The 17,441-nt window shown below is 37.1% G+C and overlaps 1 protein-coding gene across 1 annotated transcript in view; it reads right to left on the reverse strand.

Annotated features, from left to right (window-relative positions):
• The window catches only part of ZC3H7B (zinc finger CCCH-type containing 7B), a 54,896-nt gene that overhangs the window by 12,248 nt on the left and 25,207 nt on the right, over positions 1-17,441 (reverse strand). Inside the window, exons 11-19 of the mRNA XM_070947534.1 lie at positions 17,383-17,441; positions 16,082-16,247; positions 15,844-16,005; positions 13,625-13,830; positions 12,210-12,310; positions 11,127-11,308; positions 9,945-10,030; positions 3,463-3,596; positions 2,544-2,649 (exon numbers count right to left, since the gene is read on the reverse strand). Coding sequence (XP_070803635.1) covers positions 2,544-2,649; positions 3,463-3,596; positions 9,945-10,030; positions 11,127-11,308; positions 12,210-12,310; positions 13,625-13,830; positions 15,844-16,005; positions 16,082-16,247; positions 17,383-17,441 — 1,202 coding nt within the window. The remainder of the gene's footprint in view (positions 1-2,543; positions 2,650-3,462; positions 3,597-9,944; positions 10,031-11,126; positions 11,309-12,209; positions 12,311-13,624; positions 13,831-15,843; positions 16,006-16,081; positions 16,248-17,382) is intronic.

Here is a 17,441-nt window from a genome sequence, read left to right on the forward strand (position 1 = left end):
CCTGTTTGCCTTTGCCTTTCCTTCAGTCTTCTTCTGCTTAAAGAGCCAAGATGAGGGAAACCTGCTCCTTCTTCACAGCTCCACAGCCTTATAGCCATGACAAATCTCTTTTCCTGTCTGCCGAAAGTTTGTTATCTCTGAAGGCCATGCCTTCACCAATGTGTCACTCTCCCTCCCACTTCCCTCTCTCACTGGCAATGCAAAGCTGGATCCTTCAGTTTCACCTATAGGATTAACAGAAGGATCTGGTTGGCCACTATACTAAACAGAGACATTAAACCAGTCTATTTGGCAACATTTTTATTATAGTAATTAGATAATGTTTATATGAGCATGCAAGGCTCTAGGCAAGGTCTTCAAACTTCACTGTTTTACCCTTCTCTCAACACATTCCCTTAAAATGAAACAGAAAAAAACCTGATCAAGATATTTCAGGGTGTGGATCTACACTCCGATATACTCTAGTATACTCTAGTAGCCTCAGAATGCTGTGGCCATTTTTTAAGAAAAAAAAACCCATGACAAAATTTAGATAAAGGTTCTGAAGGCCCAATTTGCCAACTCTTTTGCCACATCAGAAAGTAGCTCTGTACCAAATCATAACTGTCTTCAGGAAATGGATACAAATAAGACTAGATTCCCAAAGTGGATCTAATCCAGCCTCATATACCAGTTCTACCTTTTGAAAATTGCATCTACAACTGAGAACAAGTAATAAGCCATTGTCACTTAACATCTGTTGGGTTGAAAAATTACAGAACAGCTTCTTCATTTGCATACTGCTACTTTTTCCTTAAATTAATGTCCACTAAAATAAATATTCAAAACCCAAAGTTGCCATGTCATCTCCAAGCAATCGTATTATTTATTTTCCAAGGCAAGGAAGAAAGTATTTTTATTAAGACATGAAATATGATTATGAAAATTTGCAAAAGGCACAGTTGTATAGTATGAATGTGAAGGTTTTAAGCCCAAGAGGTTCCTGGGTCTTAGAAAGCTTTTTACATAAGTTTTCACATACGTTTTAGAATTCATGGATTGGATACAACTCCTCAGCAGAAATTACTTGATCAATTAACAATACTCTAATGAATATATAGTACATAAGGACATCATATCTAATTAATATATAGTACGTAAGCTGCAGCTTTGCAGCTATACCAAAATAAAATGCATCTTCAAATTGCTTCTTCAAATTCAGAAAGCCCTAGGTGGCTTAGAATCCAGACAGGTTAAGGACTCAATTCTTTTACATAAGCTGGTCAAATTTTTAAGTTCAACCTCAGATATCTTTTTCCAAGTCCCAGTGCAACTAAAATGAGTTGGGCAGAGAAATAGTGCCTGGAGATAGGACTTTCAGAAATGGCATCCTGACTGGAATTCTCTCCCCAAAGAGGTTGATATGAGTTTGACATCTTTGGGCACAAAATGTAATCACACATTCTAAGAGAAGTTGAAGAAAGACTTCTACCGTGAAAAAAATATTTTACAGTTCTTAAAAGACCACGCCCTAAAGTTATATTGGAGTTTCCAATTTCCATTCTATAATTAAAACCATTCATATATATTAGGAAGAATGATCTGTTTATATCTCCCTCCCTTGTTCTTACTCATCATTCACACATGCAAACAAAATATTTTGGCTTTTTGTTCAAAGGAAAGAGGCAGACATTCCAATTAGAAACAGATTGAACTGATATTTCCAAAAATACTAAAAATCTGCACACAACTTTACCAATCATCAAAGGCACAATTAGGTGGAATAACAACATTTCCTTTCATATTAGACTTAAATTTTGTAGATTTTTTCTCCAAAGACAACAGAGCATATAAGAATTTTCAGGAAGCATTTGCCCAAGGATACTCATAAAGTCTATGCAAATGCATATCTCATTGCATGCATCGACATGTACTTTTTCATCTATTTATATAAAATGTTATTTCTATTCACCTTCAAAAAAGTAACCCCCAAAGGCAATAGTTTCAGTTGTGACTGTGTTTTTATTTTTAAGTGTTGTGTTTATTTTTTAAAACTTCCTTTTAAAACAAATGTTTGACAAATTATTCCGCTCTTTACATCACAGAATACGTTATATCTTTTCTAGCAGAATATCAACCTTGTTTTTATATCTGTTGCTCTACCTATAGCCTACATAAAAGAAAGAAATGTAAGATATATTTGTCACTTTCAGAACCAAGCAATTATGAAACACTACAATCAAAACAATGTGAATGTGTATGTCAATAGGTATCAAATATTCACTCAATATTGAATGGCAGATACCTTTGAATTTCAGCACTGACTACTGAGCATCTCCTTCACCATTTGAGCTCTTGCTCCCTTTTTCCTGCATGGAGACCCTCAAGCAATAGCAATAGCACTTAGACGTATATACTGTTTCACGGTGCTTTGAAGCCCTCTCTAAGTGGTTTACAGAGTCAGAATATTGCCCCCAAGAATCTGGGTCCTCATTTTACTGACCTCGGAAGGATAGAAGGCAAGATAGGGTAGGAAGTGTTGTGCAAAGAACAGCATTACTTACATCATATTGTTGAGGGAAATTGCGGATAGAAGGCAGGGGTCGAACAGATACCCACTTTTTTTTTGCTTTGGACATCACTAGCAGGACACGGCGCTCCTTAGTCCAACTGGAGGAAGCATGTTGTAAAAAAATAAGCGGGCAGAAAACAAATGCTATAAAAACTTTATATCACTATAATCAGGGGTGGGCTTTAAAAATTTTAGCAAGGAGTTCTCTGCCCGGTTGCTGGGTGGGTGTGGCCATAGTGGGCATGGCCTAGTTGGCCTCCTGCACCATGGCAGCGGGGGGATTTTTGCCCTCCCTGGGCTCTGGAGGCTTTCCTCAACTCTCTGGGAGGGCGAAAATGGCCTCCCCAGGCTCCAGGGGCCAGAAACAGGCCCATTTCCGGCCTTCCCGAACTTCAGATAGGCCTGTTTTTCACCCTTCTTGAGCCTCTGTGTGCGCCCTGCACTTATTTGCCTTCAAAAACAGGCCACGTGGGGACTTCTGGGAGGGGCAGGGCCAGCCAGGAGTAGGATTTGGGAGTTCTCCGAACTGCACAATCTTAGCTAAAGGTTCTCCCGAACCCCTGCAAACCCCCAGCAGCCCACCCCTGACTATAATGGAACATTAAAAATGATAATTCTTACTAAGTTCAGCTTTCATGGCAACCAAGGAAGGGTCCAAACGTGTGAACCATAACCATAATCCCACCAAGGAAAAAGGTATGACAATGGGGCATGCACTTTTCATCAATGTTAACTGAGAAACAAAACTTCAGCAGCACATAAGCTGTCAGCAGCATATCTAGTTATGAATATTTATAGACGGCATTAAAAAATAAAACTGATAAGTTATTTCAATATAACATACCAAAATAATCGCAGCAGGAGGTTCTACATCACAGGGAAAGGAGAACAGACAAGATAAAGGTACCTACCAATGGTGTGCTTTGGCACTACAGTATTTGAGGTCTTTGTCTGGTTCCACAACTTGTCCATTTCTCCAACATTGGCCACACACAAATTTCATCTGGAGGTCAAAAGTATTGGGAATGGGAGTTCTGACAGATGCCTAAAATCAGGAAGGAGGAGAAAACAAAGTTAACAAAGAAACCTGTGTTCTAAGATATATTCTTTTATGAAAAAAGCAAACAACAAAACATGGCTATAAAAATATCCAGTAAGATAAGAATCCTTGTTGCTAATTTTCCATCATCCCCAAATGAGAAGCTGAAGAAGACTGTACAAATAGGACTGAAAATAAACATTCACAGAATCACATACTGCATGTACTGTATATGTGTATGTATGTATGCACACACACGCGCACACTAAGCAAAGCTATTCTCTTTAGGATGCTTAATGCACAAAATGCTCTTTGTATCAGTAGCATTTCCTGACAGAGGTTTCTCTTTATGTTCCACTGAACAATGGAAATTGAGCAGTACTTCCAATGGGATTTCAGGATGACAAAATCTCATTTTAGAAGTGTATTACTATATGCCAGCTTTCTTCAATCTCCCATCCTTCAGACATGCTAAGACTTAGTTCTAGAATTCCCTAATCAATAGTGCAGCTGGGAGTTCTAGGGATTATAGTTCATATCTCAAAAGTGCAATTTAGAAAAACTTGCCATAAGGCTGACCTTGTCTGGTTTCAGAACGTAAGCATTGTTGGTACAAGAATGGACAGCCTCTAGTTAGACTAGGATTTGGAGGACTGCCTATTTCTTACTGTTTCTGCCTTTGAGATTTGGTACAGTGGGCATACTTCAGGGTCCCTAGTGTTGTCTGGTGGACTTAGAAGGCAGTTTTTTTCTGTCAGGGTTCCTACCATCTAGAATGACACTGTCCCTTCCCTCCAAGATCTGGATGGTTCCCAATCTGAACACATTCAGGAAGCTCTCAGGCCTTGGGATTGATTTAGGGTGGGGCTCCTGTTGAATGGGTTTTTATTTACTTACTTGTCTTCAGGCTGTTTATGAAGTTTTGTTTTATTTTTAAACATAAGCTGCAGTCATCAGCCTCCAAATTGCAGTATCAATAAATAATTTTATTACAAATTTGTATTTTATCATTATTATTATTATTCTATTGACATTTACCTTTAATACAAATCTAGTTAACTTTTTTTTTATTATTTATATTAACAATGTTAATATAATTGACATAGTCTTTGTGGCTTGAAATTGCCTAGGTCTAGGATCTGCCTATGACAATATGCCTTGAATAGTGCTTTGAATAGTTTATTTATTTATTTAGAGTATGGCAAGTGTTAGCCAGGGATCACCGAGGTGGCTGCCTGCCTCTGTGAAAGGAATTTTTTCGGGTGGTGTTATCTTTACCCGTGGGATGCCTGAATGCTTGTAGGCAATCGGGGGAGGTTCCTTTCTTGTCCCTCCGTGGTTTATTTGCTCACGGAAATCAAGCCGCCGAGATGTCGACCTCAGCAGCGCGCAGACCAAGCGTCTTACCATGTGGGCCACAACGGCCCCTTTGAATAGTTACTTTAATCCATCATTTTCAACTGGCTCTTTTCAAGTACTTAATACAACTTCAACTGAACAGGAGCTTTAAAGTAAGCAATCTTTGCTTTGCACAATACAACCTTTTACCAGATAAAACTGTGTTTATACATGAGAAAAAGATTAAGTATGAAGACATTTAGTGGACATGATTGTATTTGTAAAAACAAGACACAGCAGACTGACTAACTTCATAACAATGTTACCTAGAAATTAGAAGTTGCTACGATAAGTGTGCTCTAGATTAATTGAGCCCAAAAGGCATCAGGGAACAGCAGCATCTGCTGTTATGAAGCCAAGAGTACATTGTAAATTAGTAATTAAACTGTACCAAGTACAGGATTAAAAGCTCTGTCTCAGCAATGTCTGGATTTGTTATTCCAAATAAAGCAAGAAGCACACTTCAAAGAAAGTACAGAGCATGGAGCTTAATGATATAGCACACTACTATGAAGTGGTCCTAGTTTGTTTTTTCTATTCCTCCATGTTTTCTTTACATCCCCCTCCCAATTTGCTTTCTTTTCATCCAAAAGATCCTGAGTTTCATGGTCAATGGACATATTCCATTTCTATTATTTTTGCTCCTTTGATTTCCCCTCAAATATTTTATACTATTCTTGCAAATATTAATTTTCCCCTAGCATGCTGATACCACTTTCTTGTAGCCCTGTGTTCATAATTACATAATATACATGAAAATCGTTAACTCATATTTGAATCTTCAAGATTCAAAATGATTCTTAACTGCAGCCTTAGCAATGCAGACATTATAATACTGACAAGATAGATCATTGGTCTAGTATTGATGTAAGTTAGCTTTCTAGAGAGATATGGGATAAGGCAGCTTTATTTAGATATAAGGACATATAAAGTTCTTGTAATCTTCTTCTGCCTTTGTTTTAGCCGATCTTCATCAGAATTTGCCAATGTACTCCCGCTGATGACAATTTTCAAATACACTTATTTGCAAGAATTTTCAAAGCACAACAACTAAGACCTGTGCATGAGTAGCAGTTGGAGGGAAGCTAACCACAAGGAACATTTGTTGAAAATACATCCAGAAATTCTTCCCAGAATTAACCCAGCTTTTGAAAGCATGCATTGTGTGCTGCTACCTCAGATCAAAAGGAGAAAAAGCAGAGTTGTCCAAGACAAGCTTTTCCTCTCACTCCAATTCTGAAGACAACTTTGTCAACATGTTTTGGAAGAACATATTCCCACACACTAGATAAGGACAGGGCTCTCTCTACTAGGGATCAGAAAGTACTTGAAACCTGACTGCTTCCAGGCCTGCAATTAATGTATTGCTTCTTTTTGCCAGGAGGCTATTGGGTTTTTGTATCATTTTTACATTGTTTTAGTTCATCCTGTCTGTCTAGTTTCAGGTTTTATTTATCTGTGTTTATGGATGGGGGAAGGGAATGTGTGTATGTTCATTGTAGAGTCCATGGAAATTGGGCAGCTATAATAAATTTAAATAAATAAACTTGCTGCTTTTGTAAGCCATGCACATTTATTCGTAATTCCATCAAATGATTAAAAGACAAGCGGCTGCCCTTCTCATTACAAAGGAGTGAGCATTATTTTTTAAGCACTGAATGCCAGTGTGTAATTTTACACAACTGCATGGTTGCCAGAAATCTACTGAGAGATTCTGTTGATCTCATTACTGAAATCTCACATTTCTTTTGATATCCTGAAAGATTTCTTGAGAACACTGTCATGAAGTCTGGCCACCAGCATATCATTAATTTGGGTTTCCACAGTTCCTATCTAGGGGGTCCTGTGATTGTTTTGTTATGTGCAGATACCACATTGCTGGTCTTTCATTCAGAGTAATGTTGATAATAGTTCCAGAATTGGAACCAATATTATATCATGCCTTACTTATACAAAATAGATCCATTTTATGTCTCTTGCATTATTGTAACAATCAGGACCATAATTGTACCATCTACCCCACTCCCCATTAACAATCCATTATTCTTGACACTTTAGCATGAACATCTTCACTACATGTAATGGTTATCCATGTACACATAGTATGATAGCAAAATATCATAATGACAACATCTTTCTTGTTCCATGAATTCCTGGAAATTCTGGGCCTAGCAAGGTCATTCCAGCCATCTTTTACAGTTTAAAGATGCTTTCTCTCTGTATATTTACTTTGTGAAGTCTCAGCCTTTTTCCCATCCCTTTTTGGTTTCTTTCTACAAATCTTATGTTGCCTTCAGACTGCCATGTAACTATAACCATGACATACATGGGGCACCCAAGCAATAAGAAGAATGTAGCACACATACAGTTCCCTGCTTTTCTACCCTACTATATTTTTTAATGCTTAAAAATGTAACTTTCCCACAAAAAAAGGAATTATGCAGGATTATTTCTTATTTGATTCAACTTGCTTAAGCAAATATAAAGGTAGATGGGCAATGCAGGCCAAACAGGGTGCCTTGCTTTGGGTGGGCTATTATAACACTCATTTTAGTCCAAAATCTACACAATTCTTTGTTCACTCTTCTCATGTCTGTTCCTTGGTTTTATGTCAGCTATATCAAATTTCTTATTTCTTATGTTCATCCATGTTTTCTCAAAAAGTTTAAGTATGATGGTGCAAAATAGTGCCTAAGGTAGCTATAAACTATGAAAATCTGCCCTGCATTGCTAGAGTTGCATCAAGTCACAATCTATAAAATATACATTGGTCAAGTCATAACATGCCTTCGTGAACTGAAAATAGTTGACAAAAGAAATTAGAGATACTTATATGATGAATTCTATTTTGCACTAGGATACATTATAGATAGAAGAGACTCATTGCTTTATCCAAGAAAGTAAATCTACAATTATGATTACCTCAAAAAAGATTGGAAGCCACTTCTTTGTATGTTTTTTCTTTTTTCTTTTCATTTTTCTTTTTGCATTTTAGCTTTCCCTTTTATTTCTTTTACTTTATTTCTTATTCTATTTTACTTTGTATTAATTTTACTCTTACTTTTAAAACTTCCAATAAAATTATATTAAAAATTAAGAAATTCAAAACATCTAGATGATAAAGAGATCTGTCAAGAATTAAGTATTCTAATTCAAAAATTGTTTTAATTCAATTCCAGGAATAGGCACCTTCTGTTAACTAGCCAGGGACTTTTTTAGCACTCCAAAATGCCCCTAAGTAAGAGCATCAGATTATAACCACTAGGCAATGCTTTAAAATTAAAGGTTGGGTTTTCAAATAATAACTTACAAATTAATATATTCCCCCCTCAGTAACTATAAACATCTAAGAATCAATCTATCGTCATTATCATCATCATCCACCAGTTTAAATTAATGTAAACTGACTATCAAAATGCTATTTTTAAAATATGAAATCTTGAGATTTTGTTTTCAAACGTTTTTCTTCTGTAAATTTTTTGATATATCATTTTTAATTAAAAAACAATGAAAGATGAAGATGCTGCATCTAAGAATTTCAATCATCAACCTGACAGATTATTTAAATAGCATGAATGAAATCAAGAACAGCGGGGGGAGAGGAACTGAAGGACGAAAATGTTTTAAAGGACATTGTTAGGTTTCAAGAGAACAGACTGGTTTTCATGGTATAGAACAGTGCTGGTTAACCTTTTCAGCACTGAGTGCTGAAACTGGAGCGTGCATGCGCCTGAGCGCCGGAACCCATAAGAGATCAGCTGGCCAGTGCGCATGCGCACGGTGGCCAGCTGCTCTTCCGAGTTCCATTGCTAGTCTGGCATCGATGCACACTGGCCAACTGCTCTCTTCTGAGTTCCGGCACACACATGCGCAAAGACCAGCTGCCAGCACGCATGGGTGCAACAGAACCTGGAAGAGCACCTGGCGATGGCGTGAGTGCCCACAGAAGGCTCTGTGTGCCACCTCTGGCATGAGTGCCATAGGTTCGCCATCACAAGTATAGAAGAAACTGCAAGGCAGACATAGTTTTGTTCTATGATAACTGACTTCTAACATCAGTCATCTCAGCTGGCTGCTTGCTCTGCCTAACAAGATGGCTTAATCTAGAAGAAGAAATCCAATTTCCCTCTGTCAAAATGTTCAGTGCACTATAAAAAAACATATATGGACATCACCCTTAAATATCTATAATATTCTTTAGATACCACCTCAGCTGTATCATTCATATATTTGTAACTAGCAGACTGCAGGCCCATCCATATTTATGCAATGGCAGGTCCCTTATGTCTCATGGAATTTACTAATAACTCCATTTAAGGCTGGAGCTTTAAACACAATGGCTTCAATAGCGAAGAATAATGTTTATTTGCTCAAAATGATAGATCAGATGTCAAATAGAAGCGCTTATTCAAGCACTTCTCCCCTCTCACTTGAGTTACGTGCTAAGCTATTTGTGAAGGTGGTTCAGAATTTTAGTCAATCCAAAAGAGACTCAATCTCAGTTATGGGATTTATTGCTACAATTGTGTCATCCTAAAACTTCTTTGTTAGCCCTATTGGTTGCCATTCCATTTCCAGATCAGATTCAAACAGTGAATCTGTTAAACATTAAACTCTTGAATGGCTTGGAGCCAGATTACATAAAATATTTTTTTGTCCCCGTGTTCTTACTTGAATAGCTTCAAAGGGAAGGAACTTCTCAGATGGAACACCTTTCCACAGGGAATACTCTGATACCTCTTTTGGGCACCACATATAAACACTACTCTTCTCTGAAGCACTTTACATTTTGATAGTTTAATTTTAAGCTTTCACTAGAATAATGGCTTTTATATAGGTGTCTTATATTTTTATTTCCTGACTATTTTATTCATTTAACACTTTTACTTTAACTTCTTTAAACTATTCATGCAATTCTGCTTTTTATAAGGATTAAAATAAAACTAGATAGGTTACCATATTGTTGTTTGCTTTGCCAGCATGTGCCTCCATTTGCTGCCAATATTTTTTAGATTCTTGTACAATATCTTCATGAGTCATTCCTAGGAAGACAAAAGTAGCTTCAGAGATTTTAACAGATTATTATAACATAGTTAAAACTTTTTCATTGCTTTGTTCCATCAGCAAGTATTTCTGAGATGACCCTTTTCCTGAATCAGAATCCACTATATATTTGCAAAAATTGGAGAAAGTGACACTTCATAGTAACAAAATGTTCATACGCATACATAAGAGATTGTACAATATATCTTCCACCTAAAATTTAAAAATAAACTTGTAGTATTGGAATTATTGCCCTTCGCGAGTAACTGGATGAGCATTGTCTCGCTATAGTAAAGGATTCTAACAATTCAGTCCAAACCAATTCCCCAAGCACGTTGTACAATGTTCTACAGAAGACACAAATTAGTCAAGGATTATGCTTATTGTCACTTATAATAATTGTTCTAATAAGGACCTACTACTTTTGTGTGCAAATTCAAGAACTGAAGTAGATCTACCGTCTCTTTCAATACATACAGAAACTCATTCAAAGTCACTGTCTAGAACTATTGATTTCTACATCCAGAGAGGACTGGATGGAATACTAAAGGTTGGCATTCTTCCATTCAATAATGGCCAAAATATTGTGTGTTCAAGGCTACAAAAAGAGGTGAGGAAAATGGTTCTGTTGATACCTGTGCTTATTCATTTCAGCACAATTGTTGCAAAAGTGTTATTGCAAGGCACACAAGCCAAATGTCCAAAAGGCAGGCCTACTCTCAGCCTTCCCTCTTGATCTTCGATCCCCAGTTATTCTCATCAGGGACCTAATTTAGAGCAAATACTTTTTGGAAAGTTTGTAATATTCATAACTAAAACCCTTCCTTCAAATCATTCCCATTATATAATCACGCATGTAGGACATTAATTAAGGTTGCCCCACTGGACCCAATCAATTTTGTTAGAAGATGCAAGCAGTTCTATAACCAAGAGTATTGTACATATGATTTTTTAAAAATCTTTTTTTTTTTTTTTTTACTTTCTTCAATTTCTGGATGACATTCTCAGTGGGAGCTCAGAGAAACAGTGGACACTAAAGCCTGAAAATAATCTTCCTGCAGTCCTCTGGACAGTCCCAGCCAAGTGACTACTCACCAGAATACTGCTGCAGCAACCAAATTTTAAGCTCTATAAAGCTATGAGCAAAATGGCAACTATCTTCACGCAAGCAGCCATAACGTACTTCATGTCTGCAGACATCAAACTGAAAATGTTCCTGAAACTGGCGGATTTTAGAGTATTTTAGAGAGGTGGAACGAACAATGTGAACCAGACACCTGCAAAAAAGAGAGATTCTTTCATACTAATCCTCATTAAAAAGCTAGTCACTAAGAACAAAGGTAGAGCTGAGACAAAACCAGCCATTTTTCAGTTTGTAACTTTCACTCATAGTGAAGGATGAGGATGAAGGATAGTGATGGATGAGTAGGTTAGTTCAATCTTAATAGCTATCATCATCCAACTTTCCAGATGCTGGGAATTGACTCTTGCTCTCTAGGCCATCTCTCCAGAAATCAGTTCCTTGTATGTATCTTTAAATCAGGTTATACTAGTACTTGTATTAAGTTCTCCAAGTATTATGATTGGTATTAGTATAACTGATCCTTGTATACTAATAACAACTTTACATTATTAATACAAAGGAAAAAGATGTTTTAAATGTTGGCCCCAGTACCCCCAGCCCTTTAATTGCCGGTTTTGGTTTCAATTCTATTGCACATCGGGAATTGTTTTTTTAGAGTTGCTGTTGGTTTTATTACCTTAAACATAATTACAATTTAAACTACAAATTATTTGTTTCAGGGTACTAGAAAATAGATTGTGAGAAAATGCACTGGAAGCAAATGAAATATAACTTAATAAATTAGTAAGATGCTTAAGGATTAGTAGCCTCTTGGAAACAGCATTCCAACCAAATTAAAGCTGTTTAGTGTTATGATTAAAATAGGCATAGCTGTATGGAGCTACTTCAAACTACCAGCTAGTAATCAGAGCAGCTCAACATAACCATTGAATAATGCCTGTGGGATCAGGAATGAGTTATCTTTTCAAACATTCCTACAAAATAACATAACACTGTTCTTTTTATAGAAGAAATATAATTGTGACATTGTGGCTCAGCTTGCCTTTAATAAACAGTTACATATTACTGGCTGAAGACAGGTCCAACCCACTTACTTATTATCATAAAAACTATGTTTTGCAGCTAGGTTGGAGCACACTGCTGGAGAGTCCTTGAGCCCTTTGCTGATTATTCGAGGTTTGCTATCAAAGCAGATCTGTAAACATATATATAAAAATAGCAGTTTAGACTTTTTTGCTCTGCATACTTATATAAAAGACAATGATGTTTTCTTTCAATATACTTCCATTTTTGCCTACAACAATATACATTTCCCTCCAATTCTTGATTATAGATTATTTTACATACAAAACCTGACACTTGGAGGCTCTCCTTTTCTATCATTTTAGTCTATTATTTTATATTTTGAATTCCAGAATAAATTAGACATGACTTCACCTTTTTTGTATGTGACCTCTTTTAAGATATTTGAAGAGCACCACCTCATCCCTTCCCACATTTCTCCTCTCAAGGCTAAACATTCTGAATTATTTCTATCTCTCTTCATATGTCTTAAGAGTCTTTTGTTCTTTCTCACAGCTGCTCTCTGAACCTCTCCTATTTTGTCTAAATCCTTTAAAATGCAATGGCTAGAATTATCATAACACATGAGGTAAGGTTTGATGAATACCGAATTGCAGAACAATTTATTAGTTTGGAAATTGGGGCTTCAGGAACTTTTCAAAAGTGTTATTACTAACCCAAGTATCCTCTTTTTATAGTGATATTTTTTATTTTTTTAGGAAAATACTTTGCATTTGATTCTATCAAATATCATTATTTTCTTTTCTTTTTTTTTTAAATAATCTTTATTTACATTTTACCATTAAAAAACAACAAATATCATTATTTTCAATCAATTTATCTATTATTTTGATTGTTATTCCTACCTTCTCAGTATTAGTTATATCCTTTCTAATTCTGTGTCATCTGCAAACATGATAGCTCAAACAGCTTCACAATAAAAAACAACAACAGGTCTTCTGAAGCCAAATATAACACTCAATCTCAAGGCATCATTTGTTTGGGATTTAGTAATCTGTTTAGTGTGTTGTGAGAATACAGCTATATCACGTAGTATGTTTTTCCAACCAGTCTGGTTTATTCAGCAAGTTGTAACTTATTTCAATACATGAACTATTTAATGGTTCTCTGCCCAGTCAAACAAAAACAAATACATGCTTGTTCCATGTGCAAGCTGAAAAAGTCTTCAACTCTGATTGCTTTTCTAGGCTGACCATAAACTTTTATGGAATGAAATAATGTCACTCATTCTCACATAAACATTTTCTGTTCATAGCTCAATTGAAATGTGACAGTGAGTGAGCTTGTGATTACCTTCAAAACCCAAATGTCCAAAACTGACATTGGGCAGTTTTCTTATGATGTAATCCAGTAAGCAATTAGTAAAGGCACAGTGGACAATATCATGAAAATACAATCTTGTATGCCTGCATTGCCTATTTCATACCTCACAAAGAAAGGTGAATATGCCCTGGTGTTCTTTCAGGATCTTAGTAATAGTCAGGTTTCCTCGCTTGATCCCACTCAGTGGATCAAACAAGAGGTCACGATTGAGTGTCCCCTTTCGCTCCTCTGTCCACACATCGATCTCCTCCTGGTGGTACGCGAAGGTGCAGTTATCCCCGTACTTACAATCCTGTTTGTTAAGCATATCTACAAAGCAACAAACATCAGACTACCATACATGGAGTGGAGGCTAGAATCAGAACTAAGGTCTCTTGCTACCCCTTATACTGTTTCCTTCTCTCCCTCCCCAAGCTTCACAAATTGATAAAGAGAAACTGAAAAGCTCATTAAAGAAGACCCTAATGAAATTTACTGAACATATTACTATAGATAGTCCTTGACTTACGATCACAAATGACCCCGGAATTTCTTTTGTTCAGCAAGATAGTTGAGTTTTGCCACATTTTACAACCTTTCTTGTCATAGTTAAGTGAATCACTGCAGTTGTTAAGTTATTAACAAGGTTCTTAAGTGAATTTGGCTTCCCCATTGATTTGCTTGATCACCTGACAATGGGGCTGCTGCAAGTCATAAGTTTGTAAAACGGTCATGTCAGTTTTTTCAATGCCTTTGTAACTTTGGACAGTCACTAAACAAATGGTTGTAAGTCGAGGTCTACCTGTATTCAGCTTCTGTTGACTAAGCAAGAATGGATTTAATGGATTTTCAAGGTGTTGGTTATTACCTTTAAAGCCCTACATGGCTCAGGGCCAGGGTATCTTCGAGACCGCCTTCTACCGCATAACTCCCAACGACCAGTAAGATCCCAGAGTTTGTCTCCTCTGGGTCCGGTCAGCTAAACAATGCCAGCTGGCGGGCCCACGGGGGAGGGCCTTCTCTGTGGCTGCCCCAGCTCTCTGGAATCAGTTACCTCCTGAGGTCCAAACCATCCCCACCCTATTGGCCTTCCGAAAAGCAGTGAAGACCTGGCTTTTCCGGCAGGCCTGGGGCCGTTGATCTCGCTCTTGCGATCCGGCGAGATCCGGCCATGAATGGTGTGAATGAGTTTTAATGTTTTTAATTTTTAAATGTTTTTTATAATGATTTTAAATGCATTGTGAGCCGCCCTGAGTCTTCGGAGAGGGGCAGCATACAAATTGAATTAATAATTACAAATTGAATTAATAAATGGTAGCAGAGCCTACCCTACACTGAGACAAACTAACTGGCTGCCTCAGGCAAATGTATGTTGACACTTGCTAGATTTCATATCAATCACAGCAATAAACCTTTGTTTTCCTGGAACTCAATCTTGCATTCCGTAGCTGCTAACAGCTGCAGCTGACTTCACCCATGTAGAGAAGCTGTTTTACTGCAAACAAGAAATATATTTTATACAAACAGAAGATCTGTACTGTGGAACTAGTTCGGTCTAATTATTAAGGCACCAGACTAGAAACTGGGAGACCATGAGTTCAAATCCCACCTTGGCCATGAAACCCAGCTGGGTGATCTTGGTCACTCTCTCTCAACCCACCTCACAGGCTGTTGCTGTGGAGGCAAATAGGAGGAGGGAGGGATATTAAGTGCATTTTCCACCTTAAGTTATTTGTAAATGTATTAAAACTGGGATACAAATAAATAAATTAAAAATACTGCAGAACACAGAAATCAAGTTCTATACATAATTGTCAGCCCTTCGGGTTTAAATCCTAAGACTTTTCCTCCCACTTTTTCAGTCAGACTTTTGGCTGTTCTTTTCCTAGCCTTTTGATTGGGAGGTCCCTGTTCAATACTTGCTGTGATTCTGTCAGACCTGAGAATTATTGCTTCCCACTTCACCAGTGTCAGTCCTTACATCAAAGTATTGACTATTTACTATTGTTTGCATTTACTTTCAATGGGGAGAAAATCTCAACATGACCATTACATGAACAGCCAGTGGAATATTTCCCAAATTTCTGATTATGCATGTTTTCAATTTTACCACTAGCATGAGTTTTCTTTTTGCTTTCAAGTTTGAGTTTTAAATGTTTTAATACCTGGAAATTTTAAGGGAGTTTTATAAATCCCTACAATCAGTAAACACAGTGATTAAGTTAAGTAGACAAAAATTAACCGAGTATTGCTCTCACATTCTTCAGCCCACCCTGCACCGAACTTTTCCTCCTTCATGAAACAGTCTGCATTTTATTACATTCTCCTCTTTCTTCAATTCACCTTTGCATAGATAATAGGATCCCACAAAGTTCGTCTTGGTTGGACGTGGGCGAATTCTCTTCCAAGTTTTATCTTCTGATATACGGCGCCTGCCCAGTAGTATATCTCGCTTGCACTTATGTTCCAGGCCTTCTCGATAAGTATAATCGCCAGCTTTGGGACCTATAAAAGAGGACAATATTAACAAAAGTCCAGTTTTGCTAAACATTTGAGGCCATCTTCATCATAAGCAGATGACCTGTTTTGGGATAGCAGATGTGACAGGCCTGTTTGAAGATGTGAGTAGACACCAAGGGATTCTTCACAAGCAGAGTTGTGTTGGACATCACCAATTCTGGCTGAGACATAAGCAACTCTACAACTTTGGGTACTGTGGTGTGGGTGCTTGGCCCAGTTTGGTTTGCCTGAAAAAGACAATAAAATAAGCTTCCTTAGAGATCAGCAACGTCTACTACACCTACCATTCCCCAGGGTTCTTCATTTTTCAAATGAACAAAATGAACAAAAATACAGGTAATCTTTGACATGATTACAATTGAATCCAACATTTCTGTTGCTAAGCTAGACAGTTAAGTCTTTCCCATTTTACACCTTTCTTGCCATGGTTAAGTGAATAACAGCAGTTGTTGATAGTAACATGATTGTTAAGGGAATCTGTCTTCCCCATTTATTTATTTATTTATTTATTTTTAAATTTGCATACCGCCCTTCTCCCTGAGGACTCAGGACGGTGAAAGCCAAGTAAAAGCATAAACTACAAACATTAAAATACAATTAAAAAGATATATAAAAATTTGGCCCCATGATTAAAAACAATAACAAACAATTAAAAACATTTTAAAAAGTGTTAGGCCAGCCCGGCTTGCTGGAAAAAGAAGGTTTTAAGGGCACGGCGGAAGGCACCGAGGTCTTGGATTCGGTTGGATTGAATTTGCTTGTCAGAACATTGCAAAATGTGAACCCATGGCCCTGGGACACTGCAACCGTCATAAATGTGAACTAGTTGCCAAGCATCTGAATTTTGATCACATGACCACAGGGATGTTGCAACTGTCGTAAGTGTGAAAAATGGTTATAAGTCACTTTTTCAGTGCCTTGGTAACTTCAAATGGTTAGTAAATGAACTGTTGTAAGTCGAAGACTACATGTAGCAATAATGAGCAATTTAACCTGCTTCATTTTCAATATGTAGCATGTCACAGAAAAGGAGCCTTTTCCTATTGTGAAAGTATTAGCAAATATTAAATTAAGCAGCATTTTTCTTATAGCAAGAGATATACATTTCCCTTCTGCAATGTTTCAAAGTTCATTTGTTTAGTCATAAAATGGTTTAGACCCAAAAGGAAATTGTTTCTTTACTCATCCAATGTCACTCAGACAATTTATGATCACTCCAACACAGAATCTTTTGAATAGATTGGGAAGAGAAGTTTAAAAAAATGGAAGTACAGCAATATTTTGCTAATCAAATTGAGGACCTGGATGAAAAGAGTTAATAGGCATTTCTCTTCTTCTCAATTAAGGGAAAAGGATACTCACCAATGGTAGGGACTTTTGAATTCCAGCAGATTGGCGGGGTTCTTGGGTGCTGGTTTCCT

This window comes from Pituophis catenifer, unplaced genomic scaffold (genome assembly GCF_029215685.1).
Source record: "Pituophis catenifer annectens isolate HBS135680 unplaced genomic scaffold, rPitCat1.0.hap2 SCAF_7, whole genome shotgun sequence".
Classification (NCBI taxonomy): Eukaryota; Metazoa; Chordata; class Lepidosauria; order Squamata; family Colubridae; genus Pituophis; species Pituophis catenifer.